Source organism: Leuciscus leuciscus, assembly GCF_965113295.1.
Source record: "Leuciscus leuciscus genome assembly, chromosome: 10".
In the NCBI taxonomy this organism is placed as follows: Eukaryota; Metazoa; Chordata; class Actinopteri; order Cypriniformes; family Leuciscidae; genus Leuciscus; species Leuciscus leuciscus.
This window is the reverse complement of record NC_138734.1, coordinates 17,080,466-17,095,845: the sequence shown is the minus strand read 5'-3', so window position 1 is coordinate 17,095,845 and position 15,380 is coordinate 17,080,466. Positions and strand designations below refer to the sequence as shown.

Genomic DNA, 15,380 nt, shown 5'->3' with positions numbered 1-15,380 from the left:
ATCTGAGCACACATGGTCACAACAGGTAGCAAAAACTGCTCTGAATTACACCAGCTGAATTACTCATCTTACACCCAGACACAGTGTTACATTCCCTGAGTTCATAAAATGTTCTAAATTATTTGAAAAGTCCTGCATAAATAACATTTCGATAAAACCTTTCAAGGTCAAAACATTTGTTTTTAAATGACACCAATGCATTTAGAAAATAGATGGGGTGAATTTTAATTTCATGCCGAATTCAGCAACTCTGATCTAGCAAGCTATATTTGTCAAACACCAGAGAGGCCGGCAGCACCAGGAATGAAAACCTCACATCTCCCACTGTCTGGTCTCCTGCATGCTGCACTGCTTCAACACACTCTAACATGCTTCCTACAGCTGAGGGCCAACATTCCAGACCGATCACCTTTAAAGATTATTTTACATGAGGTGAAAAGTTAAAAAGGTAGGTTTGGAAGAAAATATCAAAACTGAAAACAGAGCGAAGGAAACCATGAAGATGATTGAGACATCTTCAAGAAATATATCTACATTTGGCTTTTTCATGGACAAAACCAGTACATTATCTTAATCCCACTAAATGGGATTATTTTAAAGCCCAACATTATCTTAAAGCCCACTAAATACTGCTCATTTAGTGGGCAGAGAGAGCAAAGAGTTTCCACTTGTAGTTTTAGGGCACCTTTCAAATACCGTATTAATGGTTATTCCTCCTGAAAACTAAGTGCACTGGCACTAAGTGAGCCAGCAGGAGGGAAGGCGTTGAGATGACTCAAGCTCCTGACAGTTCTTAGCCATCTAGCTATAGCTGAATAGTGTGAATATAGTGCTTCTCATCCCCCTTAAGATGTGAAGAAAGGATGCAAGGAAAGAAAATGAAGACGGAAGAATCAAAGGAAATCTTCTTTGTGTATTGGAATATTATTGATCACTCAAGCATCACTTCAAAAGTTAATCAGCTGCATTGAAGGAATCTGCCCTATTGGCGTCTATATAGTTCCATCAAGCAGCTTTAACATCCATTGAACCTTTCCATTCAACAAAAAGGTTCTTTATACTAGAAAAAGGTTGTTTAGATTATTAAAATGTTCTTCACATTCACACTAAGAAAAACATGGGTCTTTTAAGAACTGTTTGCTGAAAGGTTCTTTGGGGAAGGAAAAGTGGTTCTTCTATGGCAGTCTTCAAGCCTGCTCCTGGTGACCCACTGCGAGGAAATGAGGAAGCATCAATTGAGAAGTACTGAGAAGCACCCATATCAACATTCAAGTGAACACAGCACAAAAAGATGTGGCTAATGACGTCACAATGGGGGTCTGTTCTCCAATATCCTTTTCTAAGACATGGGAAGTTGGGGGCTTTCCATAATGATGACATTCTTGGACACCCACCGTGAGGAAGGATTGTGCCACTCACAGCATACCACTCATAGAGCTGGTTTAGCAGTATCAACATGTTATTAGACACTCAGTTGGGTGGAGCCTGCAAGAAATGTTGGAGAACTTGTCTTGTGTTGACAAAGGTTCCTCAGAAGAACTACAGTCATGCTGACTCTTCGCCAAGAGCAACTGTAGATAAGCATCTTTGTTATGTAAGTGGAATGGCAACATGCTAAGCTATAATTACACTCTCAGAGACAGATAACATGTTATCTCACTCACCTGAAAAGCTCAATTGAAAATGGTTCTAATCCTTTAAAAGTATCTAATGTACTCAGAGAGAGAGAGAGAGAGAGAGAGAGAGAGAGAGAGAGAGAGAGAGAGAGAGAGAGAGAGAGAGAGAGAGAGAGAGAGAGAGAGAGAGAGAGAGAGAGAGAGAGAGAATAAAGAGGCAAACAGCAGATCTTCTTACAGTCTTAAAGGGGTGGTAAAACACCTTTTTTCGAAGGCTTGATTGTGTTTGTGGGGTGCACTGTAACATGTGTTCATGCTTCGTTTTTAAAAATTCTTCACATATTTAACCATTATTCTACACTGCTCTGTCCCTCCTTGTAAAAACGGTCGGATGATTTCCGGTTTCTATGAAAGTGGACCTGCAATCTGGGTAAAAATAACAGCGTTTCGACGGCATGGCTGCAACTACCACAACAACTCTTCTCCAAGCAACATAAAATGGCCTCGCCCCCTTTATTTATTGTGTTCACAGAGGAGGGGTTTATGTAAATGTTGGGGTTAGTGATGTCACTAACCCTGGAGGAATGTCTTGTGGTCCCTACCGGCCGTTTGCTGTAGTCCTTAGAAATTGATTTCTTTAAAAGCAAATATCTCCCTTTGTATTGAACTTTGAGCGTTGTAACTTTGCAGATGTTGTTTATGCTCAAACAGCAACATTACACACAAGCTAAAGTTAAAATAGAGAAATCACATTCAACCACCCCATTAAAGTAAAACTAGTTTTAGCTACTGTACCTTTAAGATTTCTCTAAGTACATAGCCTGTTCAGTTCAATATAACTTGTTTCACTGTGTCTCTAAACCTATTTGCTTTAAAAGCTTGAGGAATGATACAGATCTTTACTGAACAAATAAAGACCTTTGTCATCCATTTAAATGAGTGATATGGTTGGTTTCATGGAATTTCTTGATAAGTTCTCAGTGCTCCATTACAAACAAACAAAAAGGCCTAGAAATTACAGTGTCCAGAGTGACTAGAGTCATATCTAGAGACCAGAATATCAACTTGGGAAGTGAGTCCTTTAGACTCGAGGAAGTAAGTGACCACTTAGCAACGGAATAGCAACACACTAAAAAACACTCAGAACACCTTGGCAACCACTTAGTCTTTTAACATTGTGATGCTGATATTTGCACAGGCGGGCACCACACACTGTGTCCGGAAATAAGTGTTTATTTCTAAAGGTCAGAGGAGGTGTGAAAGAAGATGATCATGTGAAAATAACTACTGTTTTTGATGCAAATAAATTTGACTAAAAATGAAGCTTAAATAAAATAATACAATGTTACATAAGTGTAGAAAATGTTCCCTTGAAATACAATTCAGGGTTTCTGGCTTTAAAATGGAGGAAGGAGGATTATTTTGGAGAGATGCAGAGCAAAAGAATGATACAAATGTGCAGCTGTTTCTGAGCAGCTATTCTCTGTTCTTTTTTCCTCCCCTTTCCTGACCTTAGTCCTCAAAACAAGAGCAAAAACCCTGCTGGAGTCTTTCTCTTCACCAAACATGTTTGTATGTGCTCTGTTCGACATGATTCGCTTTTTTTAATGAGTAGTTCTTGGCACTAAGTACATCACCTACAGCTATAGTTTCAAACAAACCCTGATTCAAAACCATCAACAACTATTACAAGTGAAAGGGTGAGGTAGATCAGGAAATCCGGTAGATCAGGCAGATTGACATCGCAACATCTCAGCTTATTTTTGTTTAGTTTACTGGGTGAATGCCTGATTCTTTTCTGATAAATCTTGTGCTGGTACATGCGGTCCTGCAGTGTGATGACTGATGGGGTGCTAAAACACACATGTACTGCTTTTTATAGAGCAGTTCAAATCTGTCATGTCAATTAAAGGTTAAGTCAACATGTCTACATCAGCAGGTTATCTAGCCTCAGAAAGATACAGAATCACTCACATAAGTCATAAGCAGCTTCATTAATGTGTAAGTGTGTTGATGTGAGCACAAGCAAACTAAATGCACCATGAAAGGAAGCAAAGGGAGAAAAGGAAATTATATGATAAAGTCAGGGTTCCCACATCTTTGACCAATTAATTTACACAACAAAAGTTTGGGGTCAGTGAGATTATTTAGATTATTTATATTGAACACTTTTATTCAACAAGAATGCATTAAACTGATCAAAAGTGACAGTAAAGACATTTACAATATTACAAAGATTTCTATTTTAAATAAATTGTAATTAATTTCAGTTTTTTGTGGTTTCCACAAAAATATTAAGCAGCTGTTTTCAACACTGATAACACTGGTCTACAGCAAAATTATTTTGAAATAAATGTATTCAAATTTTCCTAAATCTTGGTCACTGAGAAAAAAAAAAAAAATATATATATATATATATATGCTTAAAATTCTGATTGGATCTAATTTTCAAGATATGCTATTGGTCAGTATATGTGACCCTTGACTTTGGAACGGCAGATCATAAGTGAGTAATAAAATGAGGGGATCTCAATTTAAACCAGAAGTTACTAAAATACATCTTTGCCAGGATATATGAATAAATCTATGACTGGGTTTGGACAATACTTGATTTTAAGACAAAACAATGAACGATGCAATCTGAAGCTGAATTGAATATGAATTGCATCGTTATTTCTAGAAGTCATGGATGATGCGAAGCTCTGCTGAACAAATTGCCCTATATCAGCTCTAGAAATCATACAGCAGGAGTGAAAAACTCAACTCTGCAAGGCTGTGGCCCTCCAGGAATTTAGTTTCAAACCTGTTCCAACACACATAGCTGTAGTTTTCAAATAAGCCTGAAGGACTTGATGAGCTGGATCAGGTGCGTTTAATTAGGGTTGAAGCTAAAGCTACACTCTGGGCTGTGTTTTCACACGTCATACAGTGTTGTGCTCTCTTATTTTTCAGTAAACTGAAACTGAACACAGGGAAATAAATATAAGGAACAAACAAAGGGAACTAGATGAACACAGGTGAACAGAATCTAATCAATGATTAACCATAGTAACAAACTAGAGAGTGAATGAGTAACCAAGGGAACTAATTATGAACACAGGCAAACAGAGCAGACAGAGTGAAAACGAAACCACATCAGAACATAACAGGATATACACAGCTATCTAATGTACTCAGAGAGAGAGAGAGAGAGAGAGAGAGTGTAATAATACACATATTACAGCTATTTTGAATTGTAATAATACTTCACATTACTTTTCTTTTTTTACTGTAATTTCGATCAAATAAATGCAGCCTTGGTGAGCATAAGAGACTTATTTTAAAAATATTAAAAATCTTAGAGACTCCAAACTTTTAAACAGTAGTGTAAACTGACTTTCTAGCCAATTAAAAAATTTGGGAAAATGTATACAGATATTTTAGATTTTTTTTTTTTTTCAAAATTATATTAACTTCCAAAAACTTTTTAAGATTTTATTAATATTATTATTCATAAAACTATTTTAAAATTACTGGATATTTCAATATTTTCTCTGAACGTGGGATCCCTGCAAAGATGTTCGGCAGAAATACTGCAAATAAGTGCACGAGTGATGTATATGAATTATTATGCAAATACTTACAGTAGCTCCAACCCCAAGATCATGGTCACATTGTCTCCAGAGTAGTTGCTGCGGAAACTGATCTGGAACAGGTGGCTGGCCACGTTCTGTCGTGACGTCAGCATTCCCGCAGTGCCACGTACCGGAGAGAGATTCAAGTCTTCTGCCTGACACGACCCCACCCAGATCTGATCCCTCAGTGCGTAGTCTATAACTGTATAGCTCTCCTCGCTGAGGGAAGAGAAACAGAGAGAGTCAGAGATTAATATTAAGGAATATTCCAGGTTAAATCACTTGGATCTCGGATATACATTTGCGATGGAACACCACCAAGTCCATCACAAACAATTGTACTTTTCACATTTTTATTGAATACATTGAGTAATCATTCACAGAGCAGGGAGGAGAAATTAAGTTGAACAGTATTAACTTGTAGATTTTCCTTTAGAACTTCCGCCAGATGTTTACTGTAGCTGCTTGAAAGACTTTTGACCAATTTTGGACCATCCCTCAGCTCAAATCTGTTTCAGTTTATCTATATTTCTGGGTTGTCTTGTTTGCACAGCACTCTTTAGGTTATGTCACAGAATATCAATTGGCTTCAGGCCAGGACACTTCTTTTGTTGAATCACCAAACCTCTTTTAAGCTTGAAGTCTGAACATCTGTCCTGACATTCTCATGCAAAAATGTCTTGATAGTCTCTTGAATTCATTGTTCCTTCAATGATCCATATGTGTCCTTGGGCCACCATGAGACACGTCAATATTTTTCCTTTGGCCACATTGGTTTCCTATGTGTTGTCCTTCCCTATGTGTTGTGTTTTTCTGATAGTGGGCACAGGGAGAATCGATTTGCAATCCCTGCGTCTCGAGGAGAACAGATGTGTCAGTGTGTGCCTTTATTTAACGGGCAGGTCTTCTGTGCAACACACACTTACAATCTCATCTTCTTAATTGACTCCATTTAGCTTCTGGAGAAGTCTTAACACAGAGGTTTACTTCATTTGTCCAGTCTGCCTGGTTAATAATCACTCATTGTTTTCAAGAAAACTTTTGTGTTATTACAGTTTGTGTGTTATTAGTGATGTCAAATTTTGTCTATGTTGTCTATATTTGTGACTTAGATAACGACTGGACCACATTTTATGAGTAATCAATGCAGAAATCAAGACATTTTCAAAGGGTTCACAATTTATTCTTGTGACTGTACATCTAGCTTCAGTTGCCAGTTACTAGCTTCAGTTTGCTTTCCTGCCATCTGGAAGTAATTGGAAGGTTTAGGTAGGTCAAATGGCCCCTCGCTGCAGAGACGTGAGGCTCTCGATCTCTGCTGAGGCCCATCAACAGCAGCTAACTGTACACCAACACACATGTGCAGCAGTGCCGTATCTTTTTACCAGGGACCACTGGCCTACCGTTATATGTACATGACTTCAGGGAGAAGATGTGGGTTTAAAGTGCAGGTCATCAGCTATCCATCAAATCTTGCTCCAAAACATCAATCAAAACCAGAATGGAATGTGCAGTACGGAAAAGAAAAAGGGGATAGACTGATAAAGAGGAATATAATGTAGACCTTAACGGGTGAATCTCATGAAATATTAAGACATGTCCCAGTCAAATTTCACCCCAAAATCAAAAGAACAAATAACATATTTTGGACAGAAATTTCTAACTCTATCCTGAGTAATCTATCTGTATGCAAAATAATAATAATCATAAATGTAAGAAGTACAAGTATACAGTACACTTTAGTATTTGTTGTACTGAATTTTATGCAGATTTTAATAATAATACTAAAAGCATTTTGTCTTGACAGGATGGATCAATAATTATAGTAATGAAAATGTGATGCTTTTTCTTGCATTGTAGTAATACAAACATTTCTTGAAGGAATAGTTCACACAAAAATGAAAATTCTGTCCTCATTTTCTCACCCTCATGTTATTCCAAACCTTTTTGACTTTCTTTCTACTGTGAATAAGATATTTTTTTATGTCTTAGTTTGTTTATTTATTTTAATTTGTCCATACAAAGGTAGTCAACATTAACAAAGAGGGAGAGTAAATGACATATTGAGGAAACATATACAATACAATATATATTTGTCTACTTTAAATTTGTAGATGTCCTGTCACTTGTATCAATCTGTACAATATATTAAACAAAACAGTATTTCTGTCTATAGTCAAGATGCTACAACGTTTTTCTATGATTTAAATTATTAAAAGTCTCTGACAATGACTGCTGACTGTTTTAATTAGAATGTTGATGTGTAAGCAAGTGCTATTCATAAAAGCATTGAAATGCTAGTGGTGTGAATAATAAGTCAGCATGTCTTCAGCCAGATAATTAGCTGTATTTGTACAGAGATAATTGAATAAGTGGAGTTAGATCCTCCTGTTCAGTTCCTGAAAATCCTCTGGGCTCTGTCAAACACAATCACAATGCCACTTACATTCCACTGGCAGAAGACGACATATCCTACAGACAGAGTGGGACCATCACACATAATCGGAAGTCTGGAAGAAACACGGTGACTCAGGTGATCATGAAAGAGTCTGAGCAACAGAGAGAGAGAGACCAACTAAAATGAGCTATTAGGAAGCTGAATCTTCGAAAGGAGAGCAGTCCAAATGGTGTGATACTCTAATTAACTTATAACACTGAAATTATTGATTTAGTAAAAATAAAAAATAAAAATCATCATCATCAATAAAATCGTCACCAAACCGACAACAATAAAAACTAGTGTTGACAAAAGCCGACTATTGTGTTGCCTCACATCACCTGCGTCTGGACCAGAAAGTTGTGCTTGAAACTACCACTACTGCAAAAACTACAGCCAAAAGCCAACTAGCATGTATTATCTGCACCTGGGTGAGAAGAAACAACTCTACATACCAGCAGGTGGCAGTAATCAGCATAAAAGCCGCCGACGGGGGTCTGACTAGTGCCAAAGATGTGGAACAAAAACAAGGCTGATAGATGCTCAACGGCAGCTCTTACAGCTTGGTGTGTTACAACCATATATGTAAAAATTGGGCTAGGCGATATGAGAATATGTATCGTGCCGACGATACAAAGTGTGTAACGTAAAAGATATTGCTATATCGTGTACAGTATTTAAATATATCCACACAGCACAGGACTACTTAATTTTATTGACGCATTGGAGTGATAAAGAAACATGCATAAATGAAAAAAAAGTGCTTGATGTTAATATAAAACAATAAGCCCCAAGAAGCTGTGGATTAAAGTGATTGTAGAACAGATTAGAGGCATTGTAAAAAAAAAAAAAAAGGCCTTTAGCTGTTCTAAAATCTCTGTAAACAGTGGCTTAATGGGGGTTATTGCTTTTATAAAATGGTTACTACATATGAAATAAGAGCACAGAATCAAAAATGCTTTAATTTATTGATAAATAAAAAAAAATCTGCCAAGCAATGCAGTTCTTCAGCAATATAAAGCAGCAATGTTAAAGTTGCCATGCAACACACAACACTCAATAAGAATCAATATATATTTAATTCATTCAGTGAAGACTGTGCATTGTTTTATTGCACATTTCATTATTCAATATCTGTAGTATTTCTTACCTTAAATCTACCCTTAAATAGACCTACTGTACTTGAAAAAATGTAAGCACTGTTTTTGTTATTTGTATCTTTGTGTAACGGTCACCAGCTGGAGTGCCCTTGAGAGCCACCAGAGGGCACTCCACATAAGACTATTATCACTCACAAACTACATTTCCCATAACTCACTGCCCGGACTCATCATCACTTATCACCGATCACATTCACCTGTACCTCATTCACTGATTGCATTCACCTGTCTCATCCTGTTAGTCTGTCTATTTATACCATGTTCATTCATTCACTCACCGCAAAGTCTTGTTTGTGTCACACTGCATTTCTGAGCGTTTATCCTGTGTTTTGTTTATCTGGTTTTGATATTGGACTGTTTCCTCACTTGTAAGATTGTTATCTGCCTGGCCTGACTTGGACTGTTCTTGGACTTTTGATTATTGCTGCCTGCCCCAAATTCTGCCTGTTATCTGGATTACCTAGTGGTGGGCAGATCGAGGCTTCGTGAAGCAATGAAACAGTTGAACCAAATGGGCCATATTGTTTCGAGGCTTCGAATCAATCCGACACCCGTCTCAACGGTGACACCTAGTGGTCACTTGCAGGTGTTGATCTGAAACAACCTTGACGAGCCATTCAAAAAAAAGTGTTTTTTTTATTATTGTATTTTTCTAATATGTGAAGCTTGTAACCTATAGGCTCCTCACTGTGCATAATGTTATTTTGGTCCTGGAAAATGAATATTAATAAAAGAAATCAAGCCACAATGTCTCACTTTTTTAGAGATTTTTATTAAAAAATATTAATTTCTCTGCTGTCGATGGATTTAGCCTACTTCTTTTTTTACAGATAATTTCTCCAGCCTTTGAAAAAATCCTCTCACAAGGGACACTTGTTGCTGGCATGCAAAGATATTTTTTAGCTAGGACATACAAATGAGGAAAGATTACTGCTCTCTCTTTCCAGTAAGTTTGTGGATCATGAGTTCTGGGCAAATACGCAAATTTCTAATTCTCCTCAAATGGCGCATCATGGATGATGTATTGTTGCAGTAGGCTAGCTGCCGATCACAATACACACATCTCACTTTATTTGGTGTTTCTAAATGGAAATGCTCCCACACCACAGACGTACGGCATCTCTTCTGGGGAGCCTCCATTTTATCTATCTATCTAAATCTATCTATCTATGTAGGCCTAGCTATATATATGAATCTATCTATGTGTCTAGATATGTATCTAGATATAATCTATCTATGTATATATATGTATCTATCTATAATCTATCTATCTATGTATTTATGAATCTATAATCTATCTATATATGTATCTATCTATCTATCTATCTATCTATCTATCTATCTATCTATCTATCTATCTATTAATCTAGCTGTCTATATATATTTATATCTATGTATCTATTAATGTGTCACTATATGTATACTCTGTCTGTCTCTAGCCTATCAGTCAATGTGTTGTGTAAATTTAAATGTAAGCCTAAATAGCCTACAACTAATCAAATGTCACTATATCACCAAAAATCTCAAAATCAAACTCCTCTCACAAAAACCCACGAGGTCAATATGCGTTGATTTCACTTTTATACAGATGTGCGATTGTGTGGTCTGTTCCCGACCGTGTCAATCAAACGCTGATTCGGCGGACCACACCTGATGAAACACTTAGTGAAACACTTCAAGGCTTCGGTTTGGCCATAGTCACGTGACATGGGTGTTTTGAATCACGCTTCGGATCAGTGTTTCGAAACGTCTGCGCTTCGGGATCTCGCAAAGCTTCGGAACGACTGTTTCGCGTCAGCCATCCCTAGGATTACCCTTGCTGTTAGATCTTCTTTGCTCTGTCTGCCCTGTTTGACCCCGCCTGTACGACCTTCCTCATTAAAAGCTGCATTTGGATCCTCTACTCACGTGTCTTGGAGCAGTTTCGTGACAGAAGACTTCGCCAAAATATGGATCCAGCAGCTGTCAGTAATGGAGCTCTAATAAGATGGCTATCTTCCATGTATCAGGATGGTCAACCTATTGAGAGGTATGTGAGGGATTTTCTGGCTTGCTGTCACTTAGCGTCATTAGATGACACCCAGCTCATGGACCTGTTTTGGAGTGGACTGGATGAGGAGATTGCTCAGATGATGCCGGATGACAATACCGGCTGGACCCTAGAAGGGTATATCCACCTGGCCCTTTCCTTGAGCAGTTCGGCATTTACTGTGGGCTTGGCTGATGAAGAACCCTGCAAGCTCACAATAACCCCCGAGCCTGAATCAGTTCATGTCCCATCCGTCCAGCCTGAAAAGCTTCTCATCATGCCAACCATCAAGCTGGTCACCGGATCTGTCTATTACCGTCCAGGACTGATATCCAGTGTGGCCGATTCCCAGCTGAGGTCAGCACGTGTTGCCATAAGGGCCATTGTGCATGAGTCTCGTCCCGCCGAGACTATCCTGCCTAAATCTTGTTTCGCCGAGACTGTCCTGCCTGAGTATCTTCCCGCCGAGCCAGAGCCAGAGCTTCACGTCAGTCCAGCCGAGCCTGCACTTCACGCCAGTCCAGCCGAGCCTGCACTTCACGCCAGTCCAGCCGAGCCCGCACTTCACGCCAAATCTGCCGAAGCCAAGGCAGTATGCGTCATGCCCGCCGCCCCGGAGACTGAGAGCGTCATGCCCGCTGCGCCTGAGACAGCAAGCGACATGCCCGCCAAGCTAGAGCCTTCACCGCTGGTCCCGTCCAGCACAGAGCCCTCTTCACCGCTGGTCCCGTCCAACGCAGAGCCCTCTTCATCGCTGGTCCCGTCCAGCTCAGAGCCCTCTTCACCGCTGGTCTCGTCCAGCACAGAGCCTTCTTCATTGCCGCTGGTCCTGTCCAGCTCAGAGCCCTCTTCATCGCTGGTCCTGTCCAGCTCAGAGCCCTCTTCGCCGCTGGTCCTGTCCAGCCCAGAGCCCTCTTCGCCGCTGGTCCTGTCCAGCTCAGAGTCCTCTTCGCCGCTGGTCCTGCCCAGCTCAAAGCCCTCGCCGCCACTGGTCCCGTCAAGCTCAGAGCGCGCTGATCCTGATCCAGAGACTGAGCTTCACGTCACTTCTGCCGGTCCTGAGACTGAGCTTCACATCACTTCTGCCGATCCAGAGACTGAGCTTCACGTCACTTCTGCCGATCCAGAGATTGAGCTTCACGTCACTTCTGCCGATCCAGAGACTGAGCTTCACGTTACTTCTGCCGATCCAGCGACTGAGCTTCACGTCACGTCCGCCCGTCAAGAGTCTCGTCCCGCCGAGACTGAATCTGTTCCTGAATCTGTTCCTCTTCCTCTTTCTACGCCTGTGTCTTCAGACAAGATGGCCGAATCCACGCCTGTGTCTTCGGACAAGATGGCCGACTCCACGCCTGTGTCTACAGACAAGATGGCCGACTCCACGCCTGTGTTTTCGGACAAGATGGCCAACTCCACGCCTGTGTCTTCGGACAAGATGGCCGAATCCACGCCTGTGTCTTCGGACAAGATGGCCGCCGCCGAGCCAGTGTCTCCGGACAAGATGGCCGCCGCCGAGCCAGAGTCTCCGGACAAGATGGCCTCCACCGATCCAGTGTCTGTTCAAGTCACGTCTGCTGAACCAGTGTCTCCGGACAAGATGGCCACCGCCAAACCAGTGTCTCCAGACAAGATGGCCGCCACCGAGCCAGTGTCTCTGGACAAAATGGCCGCTGCCACGTCGACTGAGCCCTCTGCAGAGATAGCCGCTGACATGCCTGAACCTGAGCCCTCAACCGAGATGGCCGCTGTCACGCTGTCTGTTCCTGAGCCGGTGTCTGTTCCTGTACCTGAGCCGGTGTCTGTTCCTGTACCTGAGCCGGTGTCTGTTCCTGTCCCTGTGTCTGTTCCTGAGCCGGTGTCTGTTCCTGTGCCATGGCCGCCTGAAGGGTCATCTCCGCCCTGGCCGCCTGAAGGGTCGTCTCCGCTAGAGGTCGACCGATTCATCGGTTTTGCCGATTAATCGGCACCGATAGTTGATTGGTGGAACTATCGTTATCGGCAAAAATACATAACGATAGTTTTTCCTGGTTGCGTCCGTTGCTGGAGCGGCTGAGAAGCTCGCGCTGTCATTCATTACACAGTAAGAGAGAGCTGAGAAGGGTCTGCTGGCATCACGCAGTACAAGAGCGGCCTCTAGAGGTGTAATAAAAACTATCGCTGATGCCTCGTGTTGTTTATTTCGACACGTGATGCTGCGTGCTGCACTGAGAGCACACGCTGCGTGGAGAGCGCTGACATCAGATGCGTGTTTAAAGCACCGACAGCTAAAAGGTAGTCTATGTATACACTACATTTTTTCATATCATTATAAAGTGATTAATTTGTTGACTAAATGCTGCATTAGTAGAGAAAGAACAGCACAACAGTATGTTTGTTTGCCTTCGAGGCTGAGAGGACGCTAGTACCTCAAGCGGTTAAAACACTGACAAAAATAAACGTCCGACCCGAATGTTTAATGTCACAATTGTTACCATCTATTTGCATTAGTTTATATCGAGCTGGTCACTTTTATGCATTAAATATGCAGAGAAGTTGCATATTTAAAGCTAGAGACGTAAGATAGCAAACTGATATGTTCATACAGCCGACAGAAAGATATAAACAAATCAGAAAAGCATTCGATTTCGGTTATTTTTTCATCATCACTTTAATACATATTTTGTTATTTTGATTAGATAATCATCAAGTGTTTATAAAATAGAAGCAAAAGTGTGAGACTGTATGTAATATTTATGTAATTTCAATGCTCTGGCGTTGTAGATATTTAAAGTTGGCCATCTTTAAGCATGACTGTTTGGATATGAAATGATAACACTTACAGTAAAATTCCATATGTAACATTAACTAAGGTTAATAACTGCTGTATAAGTATTGTTCATTATTTGTTAATTAACATGTACTAATTTATATTTAGTACAATATATACATTTAAATTAAGGTTTTTATTTGTTAACCATAGTTAATGCACTATCAAACTAACATGAATGATCAAGGTGCAATTGTATTGCTCAAATATTTTACCAATCAAATTTTGTTTCTTTTTATTCATTAAGTTGGCTTGAAAAAGAACAGTTAAACAGTTACATTTTAATGTTACTGGTTTTATTTGTTATTTAGAGTATTACTTTTTGTTTCAGTTTGAATGAATGTCTTTTATTGACTTCAATATTTATTCATATTTATTCATATTTATATATTTATTTCATTTAGCATGTTTTCATGGTTCAATACAGTTTTATTATTTTTATAATAAAGTTCAGCACTGTTTTACTTGGAGTGTTATGTTTTTTTTTAATCCAGAATCAATTTGAAAAACTATCGGTGGATTAATCGGTTATCGGCAAGTATGGCCCAACCTAGCTATCGTTATCGGTAAAATCCACTATCGGTCGACCTCTAGTCTCCGCCCTGGCCGCCTGAAGGGTCGTCTCCGCCCTGGCCGCCTGCACAGCCTGCTCCGCCCTGGCCGCCTGCACAGCCTGCTCCGCCCTGGCCGCCTGCACAGCCTGCTCCGCCCTGGCCGCCTGCACAGCCTGCTCCGCCCTGGTCGCCTGCACAGCCTGCTCCGCCCTGGCCTTCCGCCCTGCCGGAGTCTTCAGGTCCTCTTCCGCTGCACGGGCCTGGCCCTCCATCCCGCCCCCGGGTCCGCCTCCGCTCCACCTCCCTCCTGGACAGTTTTAGGAGCGTCTGGAATCCGCTCCTTAAAGGGGGGGCTATGTAACGGTCACCAGCTGGAGTGCCCTTGAGAGCCACCAGAGGGCACTCCACATAAGACTATTATCACTCACAAACTACATTTCCCATAACTCACTGCCCGGACTCATCATCACTTATCACCGATCACATTCACCTGTACCTCATTCACTGATTGCATTCACCTGTCTCATCCTGTTAGTCTGTCTATTTATACCATGTTCATTCATTCACTCACCGCGAAGTCTTGTTTGTGTCACACTGCATTTCTGAGCGTTTATCCTGTGTTTTGTTTATCTGGTTTTGATCTTGGACTGTTTCCTCACTTGTAAGATTGTTATCTGCCTGGCCTGACTTGGACTGTTCTTGGACTTTTGATTATTGCTGCCTGCCCCGAATTCTGCCTGTTATCTGGATTACCCTTGCTGTTAGATCTTCATTGCTCTGTCTGCCCTGTTTGACCCCGCCTGTACGACCTTCCTCATTAAAAGCTGCATTTGGATCCTCTACTCACGTGTCTTGGAGCAGTTTCGTGACACTTTGATTTCCTATATTTGTTATCGTTAAATACGATTTTGATCATATCGCCCACAACTAGGAGAGGGCAAGTGTCCTGATATGTACACACAAATGTACAACGATCCTTTTTGCCCAGGCCTGGCCATCTGTCAGAGACATCAACCACATCTACCTCTCTCAGTTCTGGCAACAAGGAGCACCTGGACTGGCACTAGTCAACTTTTAACCGGCTTTCCCATCAGCAAACTGAGAGCTGGACAATTAAAACTGCCGTCTGCTCCTGACATATCGTATTATAATTGCATATTACAG

The 15,380-nt window shown here is 40.8% G+C and overlaps 1 protein-coding gene and 1 long non-coding RNA gene across 2 annotated transcripts in view; both read right to left on the bottom strand.

Moving 5' to 3' along the window:
• The window catches only part of LOC309508555, a 320,760-nt gene that overhangs the window by 149,907 nt on the left and 155,473 nt on the right, over positions 1-15,380 (bottom strand). The gene's annotated exons all lie outside the window — the stretch shown is intronic.
• LOC309508320 (rho guanine nucleotide exchange factor 26-like) overlaps positions 1-15,380 on the bottom strand; it is a 70,656-nt gene that overhangs the window by 9,782 nt on the left and 45,494 nt on the right. The window contains exon 12 of the mRNA XM_082182896.1: positions 5,240-5,449. Within this exon, the coding sequence (XP_082039022.1) occupies positions 5,240-5,449 (210 nt within the window). The remainder of the gene's footprint in view (positions 1-5,239; positions 5,450-15,380) is intronic.